General features: G+C 40.5%; 1 protein-coding gene and 1 long non-coding RNA gene across 3 annotated transcripts in view; one reads left to right on the forward strand and one right to left on the reverse strand.

Annotated features, from left to right (window-relative positions):
* The window catches only part of LOC141942482 (uncharacterized), a 50,078-nt gene extending 42,922 nt beyond the window's left edge, over positions 1-7,156 (forward strand). The window contains exons 3-5 of the long non-coding RNA XR_012628635.1: positions 4,324-4,474; positions 4,736-4,813; positions 7,025-7,156. This is a non-coding gene — a long non-coding RNA (uncharacterized LOC141942482). The remainder of the gene's footprint in view (positions 1-4,323; positions 4,475-4,735; positions 4,814-7,024) is intronic.
* On the reverse strand, positions 6,509-18,583 carry HS3ST1 (heparan sulfate-glucosamine 3-sulfotransferase 1). Of its 2 annotated transcripts, none has more exons than XM_074865781.1 (2): positions 18,450-18,583; positions 6,509-9,214 (listed from the first exon to the last, which is right to left on the reverse strand). In XM_074865781.1, the coding sequence occupies exon 2, from the start codon at positions 9,084-9,086 to the stop codon at positions 8,124-8,126; it is 963 nt and encodes a 320-aa protein (XP_074721882.1). In that variant the 5' UTR covers positions 9,087-9,214; positions 18,450-18,583; the 3' UTR covers positions 6,509-8,123. The 2 variants fall into 2 exon arrangements, with proteins under 2 accessions (XP_074721882.1, XP_074721883.1); XM_074865782.1 differs by lacking the exon at positions 18,450-18,583 and adding an exon at positions 16,270-16,313.
* Between the last annotated feature and the right edge of the window lie 460 nt (positions 18,584-19,043).

The raw sequence follows: 19,043 nt of genomic DNA on the forward strand, positions 1-19,043 counted from the left end.
TATGTCTATCATCAGACAAGACGTAAAAATAAGCTCTGGGCATTCATTCCATTTAAATGTTTTTATCAAGAGCATTTGTCAGTTCCCAGGTTGGTCTGAACTAGAAGACAGGTCTATGGGTGAAGATAGGTCTTGCTGCAATGTACACACCAGGGCTGTGGTGTCACAGTATAAAGCATTCAGTGGCAAAATTTGTATCAAACCCCACAATGGCCACAGCATGCCACTTCTCTGGTTGTCTCTGCATGACCAGTGATTTGAAGCAAATGTATAAAAAAATACATCAGTTTCTTGATCCAATTCACACGATAACTGCCCACAAAGTTGTACCAGTCCCAAGGCAGTACAAATTTGAGGTCAGGAATATCTCAAGGTGCTGTAATACCTTGTAATACAGAACTTCTGTAGTTTAATAAGCAAATTTTGGCAGTTTTGGAATGAAAGGTTGTCTTACATTCAGATCTGCTCAGGGTTACTTGTGTTTGCAGAAGTGTGTGATGACCTGAACAAGGGACCTGATGCAGCTGAAAAAACAGTTTTTGTTTGGGTTCTTTTTCAGCTGAATCCACTCCTGTTCTGGCACAGCTCTGACCAGCTTTGGCTAGATTAAACAGTATCTCTGAGTGTTCAACCATGGCTTGTATCTACTGAAATCACATTCTGAATCACTGGTTTGGGGAAAAAGAAATGTAGGGGCATCATCCCCCAGCAAGTAGTTATTACTAAACAATCAAACACAAGAGATGATGGCCAGTCTGCCAGTGGAATGGCCGCAATTTTAAAGAGCTGAGGTCCTTCAGTTAGTAGGAACAATGCCAAAGCTGTCTTCTGAATAAGGTAATGAAGAGTTTAGCAGCAATATCAGTGTAATGTATTCCTGCTGTCTGCACTGGGCACATTGTCCTCCCAGCTGGTTCAGCATAACTGTTTATAAGGCAAGCAGTTATGTAGGTGGAGAAGAGAGCTGATTCTACTAAGCCACTTTCTCCTTCATGTTTAAATTGTTATTTCCAGTATACTCACAGCTAAACAGACCAATTCAAGGCTAGTAACCTGAGGCACAGGAGAAGAAAAAGCATCTTTTCGTGACAGATGAGAGGCAGTAAAACTCTCATGCTTGTGATAAGGTGGAGGGAACATATCAGAACTCTGCAGGTCCCCATAGAGGCTGTGACACCCATTTTACCTTTGCTCTGAGAACAGGAGAAAAGCAAACTTTTCACTTTCATGAGCTGTCAATTCTCATTCAACATCATGAACAGTTAATTCACTTGTTAAAATCAATTTTTCATGCATTGCCCTATTTGTAAGGGATAGTAAATCCTTTCCTTATTTACTGTGCTTGAAATTTAACTTTCTTCCATAAGGTTGTATAAAAAAAGTTCTTGTATGAATCACAAAAAGGAGCATTTGAGGCAGTTCAACTTCTCAATTATTTTCTTTTCAGTTTATGAATGCCTGAGTATTAGCTGACTCAAGTTTATTAAGTATGAAAAAACGGCACTAGGATTTTGCCATCATTTGATGTTAAATAATTAACCTAGAAAACTAATGCCAACATCCTAAAACTTCATATGTATGGTATTCAATAGATAGCTATATGCAATAATAAATATCTTATGGAATTAATATAATTGAAGCCCACACAAGAATAAGGAAGATGTCAAAAGTAGTATCATATACAGTTGGCTTAGTCAGCAAGAAACCAATTGATCCACAGATGCTCTTTTTTTCTATAAGAAAATATCCTCTTTTGCAAGTCTCCTGTCTACAAAATGTATAATATGAACTCTTCTCCTCCTGCAGGCTGTAAATCATTTATTCATCAAACCCTTTTATTTGTAGCACATAGAAAACTTAGTACAAATTTGAAAACAAAAAAGGGGAAAATTAGACACTTAGGTGAATAATAAGTCTAATTGCATTATACTGCACTGACTTTTTTAAAAGAGGCCTTTAGGCACTGGAATCAGCTGATAGTCAGATGGATTTGGATGCCTTTTCTCTGTTTGGGTGGCACAGACAAGAACTGGGCAAGAGGCTGTTTTTCCTAAGAGTGCTTGTTCATCATATGTAAGGATGTGAACATAGGGAATGAGGCTATGATAAGAGGTTCCCCTGTATCCCTTACTATCCACTCCCAGTGTCCTTGTCCATTCATGTGGCTGTCTGGTCCCAGCCAGCGTGACAGTCAAAATGGACTAGGTGGTCTTTTTTTCTGCAGAGTGTGTCCTTTTTTCACCTCTATTATTCCCCTTGCACAGGAACACACACATTCAAGCAAGAAAATGATAAGACACTGAAATAAACAAGACGTGGTATGGTTTCAATTTCTTCCAGCACATCCACACTTATCTTACTTTTGGTTTAGTTACATTTCAGTAAACTTTTGTTATCTGACTATATAACGTAACTTGCATTCTTGCTCTTTGTACTTTACACAAAGTCACAAGGGGAAAAAATACCCCATTCCTACATGGATCAAGAGAATGTTTCTCAGACTTTTTCATTACTTCAAAAGAAATACTGCTACCAGTCATAGTATGGGTAAAAGCCTCATAATATTGTCAAGAACATAACTGCTGTTCTAGCAACAAGAAAAATATGTTCCTTTGATTATACATTTCTATTTACCAAATGCATTAGATGATAACTACTCGCCTGTGATAGTGTGACAATAGTTCTTCCTATAATGCAATGATGCAAATCAAATAAGCTGAATTTTATTCATTTAAAGTTTAAAATATATCAGAGCAAACATACATAAAGTATGTTTTGGACCCCATAATGCTGTGATTTCCCATTCATTTGAGCAGTATTCTATAAAAATATCATCAGTTCATGGAACTATTTTCTTAGAGTATTAATATAATAGTTAATTATAGAACAGATGTGATACAGCAGCAAACTGGAGAGGAAGGAAGAATTTCACAAAATTCAGTAGAGGTACCCTGAGAAATCTGGTGTAAGAAATACTGCAAGAACTCTTCCTTTTGTAACTGAGTGTATCTGGACTGAACTCTGTTGAGTCCTAGAAGCTTACCTGATAATTATTGTTGAAATGCTGCTGACTGATTGACTGAAAACCAAGAAGGGGAGGGCATGTTAGTTGTTCTGCTGTTTTACTGTGAATGCATACACGTTCCTGTTTCTGTAACCCTCATCCAAATTAAATAAAGAAGAATTTTGCCATTCACTTCAGAACAGTCCTTTGTTCAAGCCATGTGCCTTCATAATTGAAGCTATGTTTCTGAGTTGTATTACAATTTATTTTTATACTAAGGGATCCCTCAGGCACCTGCTGTTTGGGGTTTGGCTCTTAAGCCATGTTTTGGCAGAGCATGATGTCAATAGTTAGTTAAAAGATGATGTCATTATGATAGGATTATTGACTTGGAAGTTAATTGAAGACATTGCTTTCATAGACAACACAGTGACACCCAAGCCAAAAATTTCACGTCCTGTACCATTAAAAAAAAAAGTGTTCTCAGACCAATGAGACCAGCTGTTCCTATGCATCCAGCTGCTCCCCGCCCTGACTTGCATATTTTATATATCCCAGAAGGCATTTAAAATCTGCAGCATCACTGTTGAGTTTATTGCACTATTAACTTAAAAACTGCATCAACTGTTGTGTGGTAGTTAAGTAGAAAATTTACTGTGTATGGGTTATTGTTGCAAGAAAAGAGAGTACTGCTCTTCTTTGCTAATATTCTAGGACACATAAATGCAATTTCATTTATTTTTGGTAAGCAAAATACTAATAAAAGTTTTTTTCACTCATAAGATATTTGCGTGACTTCTATCTGTAACTGGCTTTTCTAATGCAATTGCAAAATGAAGGAATTAACATTGAACATATAATCTTTCCAGCATAACTGGGCATTTGTGCAGAGCCATATAAATAAAAGTTACTGGGTTAAGAATGAGAAAAGAATAATGTTAACAGCTGTAGGGGCACATACTTGCAACTATTTCAGTTGGTATATACCTAGTAGCAAGTTCAACACACTTTGTTGACATATGTCAGTTTAATACTTTTGCCTTAATTGTACTTTTTATTACTTTATTAATGTATTAGAGAACATCTACTAATATACTCCTGAAAAATTTCATTCATAATGTGAGCTAAATTAGGGCTTTAGACTCACAGACTTTGAAAAAGAGAAAGGAGAAGGGATATTCGTCTAAATAGTTTTGATATACAGCCTCTTACTTGTGGGGTGCATGTGTGAACTTTCCTAAATGTCTGGTCAGCCATGCTAGATAAAGCAGAAGAAAGATACATAAAAATATGCCTTACCCCATCTTATTTCTCTTTAGACATTTGAAACCTGTGTGGATGACAACAGAAAATGAGAATCCTGGCTTTCTGCAGAAACTGGGTCTGAAAATGCATGTAGACAAGGAAACATGAAATGATCATCTTTGAGCCCCAAAGAAATGAAGTTTTCATCTAAAATATTCTGTGATGGTAAGTCTCACACACTCATCAATGAGTGCCGTATTTCCCTATGCAAATAGGCTCAAGCAAGATTAAAAAAAAGATGGATTTTTTTTTCTCAGATGTTCCAAAACAATGTTGATTTATTCAAACACGGTAGATGTTATTTCACATACAACATCAGGAGAAAGGTACAAGGAACAGCAAAGCGCATGTAAAAGGATTATACAGCACCAATAGTAGATGTAGCAATGTTCCTGATGAAGTAATTTTTTGGGTTTTTTTTCCTAGGAGACTTCTATCCCTTTCCATACTCTTTCAGCAGTGTTAATGGAATAATCATTATACTTTAAACTTTGTCCTCTGCAGGTACAGTATCTGGCTTTCAAAGACTAACACTAATCTGTGTTGCGAAGCAAAGAGCAAGACTTAGTCCTGAAGTGCACCCTGATTAATGACTTGATTGGCATTTCTTCTTGTACTCAAGAGGGGTGGTAGGCTTTGAATTGGACATTGAACTCTCATGAAGTGTTGTATTTATTTTATATTTGCAAGAGTGATCACAGACTTGGCTAGCTGCCCTGAGGAAACAGGCCTCTGGAGCAATACCCAAGTGGTTGTACTTTAAACCTGAGATGGTAGTTTTACAGAATTAAATACCTGTATTGCATAACTCTGGAAAGGTATTTTCAGAGATTTTTTTTTTTTCTTTTATGAATAGATATGGCATGACTTCAGGGCTCACTATTGGTGTTTCTACAGTCTCAATTGGAATGTGCTTCAGCCTCTTTCTTTCATTTTCTTTTCACTTTCTTCTGTTGACTTTTGTTGTTTAGCACTTCTTTAGAAATAGGGTAGCAAATATATTTAATGCAGTAATGCATGTGTGGAAAGTGAATGTTACTTTTGTGAAACTGAAAATTCACACTCTGAATCCTAGTTTTAAGTATTGTAACTCTTGAACTTAGGGCATCTATGGCAGGTAAATATTACCATCATTAGTGTGGGTGTGATTATTGTCCATCACCATCATAGCTACCACACAGCTATCTGTAAAACCTCCAGGATAAGGTATTTTAGAGTCATGCCATCCCTGCACAAGGCATACACATTTAGTATGACACACTATCTGTGGGCCCCTTTGAACTTAGTGGCCAGGGCACGGGTCATGTAAGCTTTTGCTTCAGGATGTCCCCCTGAAGTGGTCACTTCACCTCCTGATCCTACAGATCACATGCTATGAGGTCCCAGCACTAACACAGCGATAGTGACCCAATGGTTCATGCTACAATTCTCTTTCTACAGACAAGCAATATTGGGTGGGGGGAAACATGTGCATGTGTCCTGCTTAGTCACAGGCAAGATACTGGTATCAAGTAGCATTATACATCTAAAAGTATTCTCAATACCAACACCAGGCATCAATATTGCTCTGGCATTAACGATTCAACACTTATACCCTCTGCTGCCCTGTATGACCTACCACAGGTGAACTTGATGCAACCCTCCCTCCTTGTACTCCTCTGGCTCCTGGTCACATGCCCTGGTAGTATTTTTCCTTTCCCAGCAAAAAGTTGGTGAATGCAGTGGGCTTAGCCTGGGACTGTAGGGAGGCACTAGTGAAGGTCGAACTATACTAAGGTGGGAAGCCTTTCATCTGGGCCAAAATCTCTTAGGTCCAGATGGCTCCTGCAGAGATCACATTAGCAAGAAAATGGGATAATAATGACTGTAGAAAAAATTACTGCCCCACCTTACAGAAACACCCCTGAATTTCTCTTTTCCAAAACTTTAACAGGAGTATGATGGTACTATAATCCTATTATTTTTGGCATTTGCCTCATGTAAGATTTGACATTATTGCCATCAGAAACTTTCCCTCCTTGTTGTATATTCTGGGTCAGCAATAGACCATGTAGGTGCAACCCAGTGGCAAACAACTGCTTTCCAACCAATCCACTAGCTAAATTCTCAAGTTACATTTAACTGGAATCTAAACTGGAGTTGAATCCTAAATTCTGGTCTTCCAAACTAGAAGCTGATGAACAAAAGAGAAAGGAAAGATGCAATTCAGAAAATATTTTATTGAGTACAATACCATTTCATTGTAGGCTTTCATCAAAGATCTACTTTATAAAACACCACCAACCTCTCTGAGGTTGAATACAGCTTGGGCAGGTGCACAAGGAGCAAGAGAGAGAGGGGCAGCATCTGCAAATTTTCATGCAAGCAGCATAATATGAGATATTTGCATCCAGACGGTACCTTGTCATAGTGCCCAAGCTTGCACCATCTCACTAGGAAAAAATTAATGCATCTACATTTAAATATTATAAAGGATTGTAACAATTAGTTACAAGTTCAAATTTACAGGGTGTTACCACTGCACATTCAACAGCTAAACTCAAGATCATAAAATAAAAATCAGGAGCTCAGAATGAAAGTACTATAGTAAGCCTTGTGTGGAAACAGGATTAAGTCTAACTCCAGAAATTGATGGCTAACAAGACATCATAACTACTGTAGACAAGGACAGCTGTAATTTTTACCAGTGTACTAACATCTAACTTCCATTTTTAGCAGATGGAAGACCATAAAAGTTCCTGGAATTGGGGTTAATCCCACAGCACACGTCTAATCAAGACTTGGCATCATGGTTCTTGGAAGGAGATTAAATGAACAGTAGTCCATGGGCAATTTTCAGTTGCATGAAGCACCTGTTCAACTCGTAGAAAACAGCCTTAAATGGGGTACAAATGTAATATTTATATGAATGAATTTGCTGCTTTTTGGAATGTAGACCAAATAATTTTTCTGGTGTAAGTGTTCATTTGCAGTGATGGCAAAGCATAAATGTGCTATAAAATGCAGGAACAGTCACAAGGAATCTTGAAAATGTCCCTATATTGCTTAAATTCTTCTCTAAACCCTCCTTCTTTATGAAGTATATATACATTCAGAGACTGTAGGGAGTTTTCAGGTTGACCATATTTCTGCAGCTAACTCTAGATTTTATGAGCTAGTCCCCACAGAAACTTTAAAAATCTGCCATGAAACCTGTACTGTACTGTCAAAGAATTTGAGGAGCACTTGTTTTAACAGTAAATACAAAGGTAAGTACAGCAGTTAATATGTCATATTACACAGAGACTTCCATTGTCCTTTGGGTATGCACATCCCAACATGTATAAGTACCACCACTTTATCAGGAAATAATTTTATAAAGCAGGATGGAACAATATTTTGAAATGAAAAAATCATTAAACCACATTTTAAAGCAAGAAAAATGGGAATGTAAAGTTTAGCATATTTATTAGCAATTAGAGGAGAAAGTCCAGAATAGTCCAGGAAGGCCAAAGTATTCAAATAATTCTGAAGGGTTCTGTTGAAATTAATTTCTTATTTATTAAAAAGACAACGCATTCTCAAGAGAGTATCTTCTGCAGTGAAATAATTTAGTTTCTTCATATAGACACATCATACACAATGTTAACAACCATGAAAAACAATACAAAATGCTTTCAGATTTAACAAGTAGAAAAATATAACTAGTATATATGGCAATTGTGAATCTAATACTGTACAGAAGTATTTATGGATTTTACAAATAAATTATAGCTTAAATGCCCTTTTTAAAATTTCTAAATGTACACTGGAACATAGGTTCTGAAGCTTACCACTAACTTGCCACAAATGAGTGCCAGTCAAATGTTCTGCCCACAAGTTCAAAGAATTTCTTGTTGGGTTCATGGAAATATTCATGCAGTTTCTCGAGTAACCGGGTATCTACTTGTGGGTGTGCTCGTCCTTTTGACTCATGTAAACAACGCTCTCTACCACTGTCCCTTAGGCAGTAGAAGCCTTTAGTTTTATTGAAATAAAAGTTTGAAGCATTTATCTGTGGCGATAACTTCAAAAATCTCTCTACCTTCTCTATTTCTGGGAAGGGATCTTTGATTAGTTTATCCCCATCTACAATGTGGATACGATCAAGAGGAAAATACTTCAGCCAGTTTTGCATGTGAATGTAGTATAAGCTTCTGTTTATTGCCTTGTAGTCCACATTGAGTTCACCATCTTTAATCAGGAATTGTTCAATGGATGGATACGGCTTGTGCTTCTGCATATGATTATAGAACACTTGGGTGTAATCTGATAGTACTCTCTCACTTGGGTCTCTTAAAATAAGGAGTAGTCTCATTGATTGGTTCATGTTATAAACTCTTTCAGGCACTTTAGGTGATGTGAAATATGCTGGAGTTTTTTCCACGGTGATCTGATGGGGATAAGAGAATGGCATTTGATTAATATACCATTGCAATCCATTTCTGTAATGATCTTCCCAGTCAAAGAAGTGAACTTCACTTTCTGCTGCCGCAATATCTGGATGGAGACTCAACATCTCTAACAAAGCTCTTGTTCCACCTTTTCTCACTCCAATAATGATAGTCTGTGGCAGCTGCCGGCATGATCCATTAGAATGAATGTTTTCCTTGAAGTCATTTTTTTGAGATGTTTTCTTTAAAAGCTCTCTCTGAACAGACTGAGGAGAAGTGTCAGCCTTCAAATTTATAGCCGATCTGGAAGGCACTATCTGAGGTTGAACAATAAGCAACACAGCTCCCAGCAGAAAAGCTGCCATGACAGAAGTTCTTAGTCTGGTTTCACTCAAGCAGGTAATGGGGCATAGAGTGATTTCCACTGAGAACAACTTTTAAAAGTTGTTTTTGTTTTGCTGAGTGAACGTGTATTTCTCAAACAGAAACTTTGCTGAAAGAGGGAAAAGAAAAAGAAAAGTAGCACATTATTTTATACTCAAACATATCACTACTAAAGCCACACTGCAAGTATCTTTTGCTTTTCACAACTGAACAAATTTCTTTAGTTTTCCCAACTCTATGCTCATACATCATTTGGTATAATTAAATTCTTTTAAAGACAGGCACATACAATATGCTATGAGAAAATGACTTCCAGTCATCAGGAGACATGAACATTCTGAATATTTCTCTTGCACCCAGGATTCATCTGGAGTATTAGTTTTTATTATTTTTTTTAGATCTGATTTCATTGGAGTTGAACCACAATCACAAGAGAATTAAGCGCTTTTTTGATCTGCAAGAATAGGTTTATCTTAGAAAAAACATAAAAAGGAAAAGGTGTGGACTGGACAAAAAGAGCACTCCTAAAAAGCTGAGGGTCTTGTAGGAAGTCTGGGAATTATAGTCTCCTAAGGGACCATGTGACAGCAACTTTAGATGTAAAGCCTCTTGGGAAAAAGGCTCATGCAATGTAGATGGAGCTGCCCAACTGTGAGAAGTTAACATTCTCCTAGGAGGAAGTTAAGAAGAGCTCTGGGTGAGTAGCAGACCAAAGAAAAGTTGAATCTTTGTGTCATTTTTAAGTGAAGTTAACGTTTGCTTTGTGCTTAGGGTTTCTAAAGATAGTGTCAGGTGGCACGCACTTTGATGCTGCAAAAATGTAAGACAATGAAACCACAGAATATAGTATGACTACATCAAAAAATACTAAAAGACCTGTGGTTCCAGTCATGATACTCAGGAAAGAAAATACAGAATGGATACTTCTGAAGGTCATTTCAAGAGTTAGCCAGCAAGCTGCTGTGATGTAAAGAACTAACTTTACACTTAATCAAAAGACTAAATACCACCACTGAACCCCATTTAAAGGTGAGGGTGTTTTTAATGCAATGTTTGAAGTGAAATCTTAACAGCCTCACACACAGCATAGGTGTTAGATTGTCATGTTGTGAGCAGGCTGTGCATACAAGCACCCTAAATTAAGATGCCTTCCAAAGACTTTATAACCTCAGTGGAAGGCTGGTGTAAATATGATTTTGGTACTGTCTAACTCCATTTAGAAGTGGAAGCCACAATGGCAGAGCACCTGACTGCTTTGCCTTAGTAGGCTACTGTATTTATGAATTTAAAATTGGAACAGCACATACTGTACTGGCTAACAAGGGCTGAAATATGAAATTACATATGAACGACCTGAGGAAATGCAAGGGCTAGGTTTTGGAAATTCTCCAGAGAATCTGAAAAGAAACTAATGACTTTTCCACAATAAGCTAAGTCCCAGTGTGACAAGGACTAATGATGTGTTTCTAAGTGATCTAGAAAGTTCTGTTTGATAGCTTTGCATTTACAGAGGTCATGACTCCATCCTGAATGGAGCAGGTCTGCTTCCTGATGTTTGCTACTGATTATTACTTCTATGCTTTCCCTTTCTCTAATCACTTTTAAAGGGCTACAAGGCAGTAATATTGTTAGGAAGCAGAAATCAAGGTTGGGAGGAGAGGAAAGTAAAGTGTCACAATAAATGTGAAGTTGAAAAGTGTGTGTTTCCCTGTATGCCTTCAGGCTTTGAGCTCATGGGCATGCCCTGTCTTGGGCAGAAGGTCACACCCTGGGCTGTTCTGTGATGTCTGATGTGAGGCAACTTTGCAGAGGAATTTGTTGTTCTTCCCTTTATGGTCACTGTGAAGTTTTATCTGGCTAAGAGAGCTCCATTTTGGTTATCGTCATTAATCTTCTCTCTTTCCCTGTCCTCACTATTCCTGTTAATCTTTCTCAGCTTAATCTACTTCAGTTTTAACAAGAAATAATCTTAATTATTAGCCCCACACTGAGGATACTCGTGGTGGAACACTGGGTGACAGACAATTCCATATAGATAAATTCATGGTGGATGTCCCCACTGAGCTATGCTGCCAACATATTCAGCAGCAATGTGAACAAAAGGTACAGCACCAGCCAGATTGGATCAGTGACTGATGGGTAGCTCAGTATATAAGAGCAACAAAACATCAACTCTTGCTGAATTTTAAGGTCACAGATTAACAGACTAGCCACTTACTTCAGAATATATTTTAAGAGTCACTAGCTCCATAAATAGTAAACCTGAGTTGTTGTCTTAACACCTGACTGGAAAAGCATAATAGGATTCCAGTGAGGAACAGGTTGAACTGTCATTGAAAGGAGTTAAAGCCCAATGGTAGGAACCCTTATATCTTAGTAGTCAGATTGAAATATGCTATGCTAATAGCCAAGTTCTGCAACAGTCTGTTGCTGGAAATAGAAACTTTTAGCTGCTAGTCTCAGATATTAGTGACAACACACTGCTGGGATTTTTTTTTTTTTAATTAACTATATATACCAATTAATTGGGACTGTTCATTTTTGATTCATAGTTTGCATACCACTCAGTTGCCAACTTTTTTTATTCAAGCCTTTCTGTGGCTGAGTACCGCACGGGAATGTTTGGGGGAAATAAAAGACACAGCAAGGTGTCTCTTAACTGTAGCTCTTCTCCTGTTTTGGCTGACATTGCTCTCTGAAATCAGACTTGTGGGATATTACAGGTGTGGTACCAAGGTCCTCACCTCAGATAGCTTTTTGAGCTTCAGTGTCTTCCCATTCTTAACTCAAATACTTTTGCGGGGATCACTTTTTCTAAATAAACAAAAGCAACTGTTTCCTGTTGCAACATGAGAGTATCTTCTGCTTCAGACATATAAAATTTCTTTGTCCCTCCCCAATTATTTGTTCAGGTGTGCATCAGGTGTGCACCAGGTGTTCTTACACTGCAGAACACTGCTACAGTACCTGTAGCATTTACTTTATGCACACCCAATGAACCATATCAGTAATTATGCCTTTCAAAGTATAAAATCATAAAATGGTTTGGAGGGGAGCTTAAATATTACCTAGTTTCAACCCCCCTGCCATGGGCAGGGACACCTTCCACTAGACCAGGTTGCCCAAAGCCCCGTCCAACCTGGCCTTGAACACTGCCAGGGAGGGGGCAGCCACAGCTTCTCTGGGCAACCTGTTCCAGTGTCTCACCACCCTCACAGTGAAGAATGTCTTGTTTATATCTAATCTACATCTACCCTCTTTCAGTTTAAAACCGTTACCCCTTGTCCTATCACTACACCCCTGATCAGGAGTCCCTCCCCATCTTTCCTGTAGCCCCCTTTAAGTACTGGAAGGCTGCTATAAGATCTCCCTAGAGCCTTCTCTTCTTCAGGCTGAACAACCCCAACTCTCTCAGCCTGTCCTCAGAGAAGAGGTGCTCCAGCCCCCAATCATCTTCGTGGCCTCCTCTGGACTTGCTCCAACAGGTCCACGTCCTTCTTATGTTGGTGCCCCCAGAGCTGGACACAGCACTGCAGGTGGGGTCTCACAAGAGCAGAGTAGAGGGGGAGAATCCCCTCCCTCACCCTGCTGGCCACACTTCTCTTGATGCAGCCCAGGATACAGTTGGCTTTCTGGGCTGTGAGCACACATTGCTGGCTCATATGCTACTGTTGTTTTGCTTGCAATCAATAAAGCTTTGTCTGCCTTTTCTTTCAATTCTTTCTTGTTTCTCTCAAACTGTATAGGTTTGATATCTGGATCAATTATTTTGTTGTGTTAGACTAATGCAACACAATGGACATGAGTGTGCCTCTAAATTCAGCACAAAACATATGTTGTGTGAGCAAAATGGTGTCCAGGAATAAAACTGAATATAAATTGATTGTCATTCAGCTTTCTTCTCTTATGACCTCTTTAACACTTTATGCAGTTTGGTGGCTAGAACTACAGCAGGTTATATAAAATGATGCAAACGTGTATTCCACAGCTTTATAATTTGTGGGTCCGAAAAACTGTTTCAACAATTATAAGCATGCACTGAACAGTTTATAGGAGCTACTCTGCCGAATGACTTTTCTGCTTTAAGAATTCTCTTCACTGCTTCCAGAAGACATGCAGAGCATACATGACTTCACTCAATGACTTTGTATTCCAGATTAGTACAAAAATTTAACTGACAGTCATTACTATTGTATTTGCTACAAGTAAATGAGCAAGTTGGTAAAAGAAACACAGTTTATGTTAAATGGTGCTTTGAAGATTATACCAAGACTTTTCAAAAAGTTTGCTTGTGCTTAATCTTTTCTTCAGTTTTCTCCAATTAATTAGCGAAATGTGCCATACTGTTTATTCAACAAGATTCAATGTGGACATTGCCAATCAGATCAGCTTTCATGATTAAAACCTCTTCAAAAGTAATAGTAACTTGGAAATAAATTGAAGCTTTTCTCAGTAAATGCAGTACGAGGGCCACAGCTGCCATATTTAAGAATATTACAGTGCTCTTTAAATATGTGTCACTATTTTATGACTTCTGACTATCTTTACCACATTACTAAGGTATTTTAATCCCTGGATATGTTTAGCCTCACTCAATGGCATGGCCTAAACCACCTAGATTCTATATAATTTTTATTTTAATTAGAATTAACAAATTATGGTAGTTTTCGCCTGGACTGATAACACCTTTTTTGCTGGGGATAGGATGGGGCTGGATTTAGCTCTGAGCTTTCATAAGAGCCTTTGAGTTAGCTGCCAAAGCAGGTAGGAGGGAACATAAGGAATGTCTGTAGGGCAGTCAGTAAGCATCAGGTAGAGTCTGCTGGCAAATCTGGCAGGGGGATACTTCACAAAAAAGGCCACAGCAACACACTGAGAAGTTTAGCAGAGCTAATGGGACACAGTTACTACCAGGACAGTGACTGGGAGAGGGAAGACTACATCCTTTCCATGAACATGCAGGTGACTTCACCTTCATTAAGGAGAAGTTGTGTTTTTATGGTTCTCTAGGAACTTAGGATGAACTGGTTATGTTTCAGATGTCGTCACTTTTTCTCCTTTCAGAACTGAAGCCTTTCACTGGAGATATCTTTGCCCAGGCATCTAAAAAAGCACAGTCTGGTCTGAATGAGAACCATAGATCAGTTGCTAAAGTTTGTCTCTAGAGGGAGATTAGAGCTGAAAATCTGAGGGAGACATTCTGTTCTTATAAAGTATATTTAGTTTTGCAGATGTGATAGAATCTCAGCACAGTTTGTGGACTGTATTTTCCTTTGCGTATACTTGGGCATTCAGTACTGCAAAACGTAAGACTAACACTGCTGGTTAAAATGAGCTGTGCAGTATAACCCACACATCTGCTATGCTGGCTTCTTATATTGGGTAAAAAAAAAATAAATCCATTACTGAGCTAACCAACTCTACAAACAACTTTCTAAACTGATGAAAAGTCAGTGATCTGAACATTTGTATTCAGTGATGTGTTTAAAAAAACTGAACTAGATAAACTGTAGTGTACTTGAACTTCTTCAAGAACTCATTGATATGAACAATATATATTCCTATCCTCTAAGAATAGATGGTGTCTGACATAGGATATATTCCTTAGCTGTTTATAGGAGCTCTTGAGTGACACTTTGTATCCAGCTGGCATAAAACTCTCTAGTACAGGTATCACTTGAAGCTCAGTCAAGAGCAGGAAAGGAAAGGGAGCAATTTTTTTTTTTTTTTTGAAGTCTGATCTAGATTATGAAACATTTTTTTTTCCTTGGAAATGTATTCTGCATTTTGCTATTTTTAACTATTAAAGTGTCTCAAAATGCCCTCTTCACAAATAAATGCTTCCCACACTTCCCCACCATCACTATTTTTTAATCACATTTTAACAGAAGTTTTAAACAACATGTGCCAATGAAATGCTTTAATTCTAGTTTCCAGTAATTAATGACAAGTAATTGCCTACTTTAGTGAGTGCTACAGAGACAAGTTTAGTAAATTAAATAGAACTACATACCTCTGAAGCCATAGATCTCTAGGGGCATAAACTATTGATCACCTCCTGATATATAAAAAAGCCATCTGTGTATTTAAGAGGGGAGGTAAAAAGATAAGTAACTGTATGAACCTGTATTAGAGTGCCTAAATGATATTGTCTAGGTACTTTTCCCAAATTATATTAACAAATCTGGTCATCTTAACAGCACTGAAATTATGATATATTGTCTATCAGCTCTAAGACTTCAGAAATATCCTTTTAAAAGTCTCTAAATTTTGGTTAGGGGAACTTAACAAGCTGAAAAGGGCTGACTTGGTAGAAGTATTTTTGGCTGAAATCTGCTATATTTCTGCACCTGCTGTGACATATACAGTTTATACAAATTAGCTAGGTCACCAGTTCATGACTTCTAAAGAAAGAACTCAGCTCCAGTGTGAGCAATAAAGTAACAAATTTATAATAGACTGTAGTTATATATAACATGCACTCTTTTTCTTAAGGTCAGAAGGGACCACTGCAATCTTTCATGCCAAGAGATCATAAAAATTTTTAGAAGAGAGAATACCCTAGATTTCAGAGAACCTCATGCAGGTAAAAATAAAATGGGACGTTACAGCAGAATAAAAATAAACTTGAAAAGCTCAGGATGCACAGAAATTTTTGTACTGAATGCTAATATGGAATCCCCCTACCACCTTCTAGCAATTTTGAATACCCGTCAGGACTCAATTTTTTTCACAAAGAGAAAGGGTACACTGTACCACCACCTTCTCTATACTCCCCATAAACCCAAATGTTCAATTGAAAATCCAGAAGTTACTCCCCATGCCAATTCCCAAGCAAAATGGGTCACATTCTAATTAGGAAGCAGAACTCTATTGCACAGTTAATAGAGTTCCTTCCTGATTCATCAAATCTGTCCCCAAGAAAACAACCTGTGTGAAAGGATGACTCTGTCCTGTCTTGCTCCCTTTCTGTACAAAGGCTCACCTTAACTGGATGTATTGAAAAAGGGAACACAGCAGATTAAGCATCCCATTCTCATTTCCTCTGTCAAACAATTTCTTACGACTCTCTGTAGCTGTGGGCCCCGTTTCAAATACCAGTAAGACATTTAAAGCAACAATAAAGAAAAAAAAAAAAAAAAAAACCAAACCCAAAACCCAAACCTCCAAATAATGTTTTGGTTCATATTCCAAGCTGATTTCTGTGTCTTCCACTCTCCTGCCTTCGGAATAATACTGGAGCAGAGTATGTACTGGTGAGGTCATCACTGTATTAGACTTAGCTAAACCAATCAATTTACTAAGTGAAGCACCTCATGGTGACCTGGAGAGAACCCTCATGATCTAGAGCAAGAAGTGACCCAGCAGGATCTGGGACTGCCCAGGCATATTCTCAGTTTTCTTTTTCTAATTATCAAAACTTTTCATGGAAATCCATCAGCTTTGACATATTTCATGGCTCTAAAGCTTCTTGGCTCTGGGTGGCATTTCTGGAAGAGGGAAAGGAGAGATCCCACGCTAGTTAGACCAGCAAAAACATTTCTGGTTTCCTCTAATGAAAAGCAGAGGAGTTATATGTATCTATACATGCAGGCATTCTTGTGTACTGAAAAACGGTTTTCCACCCACTCTGTTTTTCTGTAATGTCTGTGGAAGCATATGGCTAATTCAGAATAACCAAGGTAGTATCCTGACAAGGAGGGGACACAGACTGGAACCTGGTAATGGTGGGGTCGGAATTTGCTCAAATTATTGCCCCTCCACTGCAGCAGCTGGCTTTGCCTCAGATGCATAATCTTGCTGCTGACCTACCGAAGGCATTTGTTTGGCTATGCAATATCAAAACCCTCTGCATTTTCCAAAAAGGAAAAAAAAACAGGGTGGGTACTGAAAGGGTGGATGTGCAAGAGATAGCTAAAGCTGATGTCATTAATTGCGCTCTTACTGATAGGTGCTCGTTTCTGAGCAATGTGGGAAACGCACTTGTTTGTGAGTGCAAGAAATGCTGGCAGAAGTAAATTGTAATAGTTACTATATTTTATATGTATATTTAGATATTAAGTTTGATAGCCACACAACATATGGGCATACACTGAACTGAACCTGTTCTACTAAATGTTCCACTTGCCATATATACTGCAGAGGCTCTCAGTGGGAGTGGGCAATGAACGGGTCTCTCATGCCAGAAGGATGATCACTGCAGATAGTCCAGCCCCATGCCATTCAAGCCTGGTATTCACAGGACTTCCCAGGTATTTTTCTTCCTCCCCAGCATCCCAAGAGGAACAGTCTTGGGACAGGGAAAGCCCTCAACCTACTGCACCAACATAGAGATGAAGGAAAGTCAAACACTTTAATTCCCAGTCAGTTGAGGTGATTGAATTACTTGTACTTCGCTAGGTGCCCTTTCTTGATCTTTTGAATGGCTCGAAGACAAGACCAAATCAGAACTCTTCTAGCTGGTTACTGCCACCCCTGCCTCCTGGCATTCTTTTGCCCCCAAAAGATTTGAACCTCTTACACCCTTATCCCTGGAAAGCAGGCTGAGAACTGCAGTAACCGAGCCTTCCCTGTACTGCTCTAGGGAACCAGTCCTTCAAAGCAGAGGTGAGCTCGAGTCAAGGCTTCGTGCTCTCCTGCCAGCCCCCAGAGACCACTTTGCCCGACGCAGCTCGCCAGGTTCCAGCTCAGCACCCTGCACCCAGCCGGCTCCAGCGCTCAGCGTGGAATGGACCGAAGATGCTCAGAGGAGCTTTTGCAAGTTGTTCTGCTGTCAGGCAGGAGCCCTGCACCCCGCCACCCTGCCTCCGCACCCCTGACAGTCTGCCCTTACATACCCCTGTCATTTAGTCGCAAGGGAAACAAGCAGGTAAAGAAAAAAAGTGCCCAGGAGCCAGATCTGGGCAGATCTACAATCCAGGTGCTGCCGACCACTTCCCCCCCGCCCCCCGTTTTCTTTTCTTCCCCGCCCCGGCAGCGATGCCCAGAGCCCGACCCGGTGAGCAAGGAGGGTGTGGGGCAGCCGCCGTGCGTCCCTCCCCGGGGCCGGGCGCGCAGGCTCGCACGGTCGGTCGGTCAAACACGCTGCTCGGCCCCGCAGCGGCGCTCGCCTCCCGCGGCCGCGGGGCTCCCACCTGCCGGGAGCAGGTGCCGGGCGCAGGGGCGGGCGGCAGCGCAGGGGGCCGACACCTGCGCACCCCCGGGGCGAGAGGAAGGGGATGGCAGACACCCCCCCGCCCCTTTCGCGATCGCCCCGACGCCGGCGCCCGCTTCCACCCCAAACTTCCCGCGGGCAGCACCCGCCGCCCCACTGCCGTTCTCCGAGGCACCCCCGCATCACTCACCGCCGGGGCGCGAAGCCGTGGGGCAGCGCCCGCCCCGCTGTTCCATGGGCGGCGGAGCCGGGGGAAGCGCCCGGCGGCGGGTGGGAGCGAGCGCCCGGTGCCGCCCGCCTGGCAGCGGCGCAGGCAGCGCCCGGCGCCAGCTTGTTTGTACGGCCCCGCCCCGCGCCGCGTCACCGCGAGGCCCCGCCCCGCCCCGCCCCGCCCCCCCGCGGGCCCCGCTGGGCTGAGCGCGGCGGCGGCGCGGCCGGGGCGAGGAGCTGGGGGCGGAGAGCGGACGGAGGACAGCGGTCGACGGGGAGCGGGCTGCCTGCCTGCCTGCCTGCCTGCCTGCCTGCCTGCCTGCCTGCCGGGTCGGCAGCACCTCCTTCTGTGCGTGCACGCACACACACACACACGGATGCACGAAAATAATTCACACAAATAATATTACAGGCCTGGGGAAGAAAATTGTTATCTACAGCCCCCCGCCCCTCCTTGATAGCCTCCTTCCTGTACCTACAAAAATAACACCCGTGCAAGGCCGCATGAATAACTGTAGTTGTATTTACTTCTTCTTGTTTATGTTTTCTGGACTTTACAAGGTGGCTTTGGTTT

This window comes from Strix uralensis, chromosome 4 (assembly GCF_047716275.1).
Source record: "Strix uralensis isolate ZFMK-TIS-50842 chromosome 4, bStrUra1, whole genome shotgun sequence".
In the NCBI taxonomy this organism is placed as follows: Eukaryota; Metazoa; Chordata; class Aves; order Strigiformes; family Strigidae; genus Strix; species Strix uralensis.

What these genes read in the sequence shown, in the direction of transcription:
- HS3ST1 (XM_074865781.1), bottom strand. Translation starts at nt 9,086, where the DNA reads ATGGCAGCTTTTCTGCTGGGAGCTGTGTTGCTTATTGTTCAACCTCAG.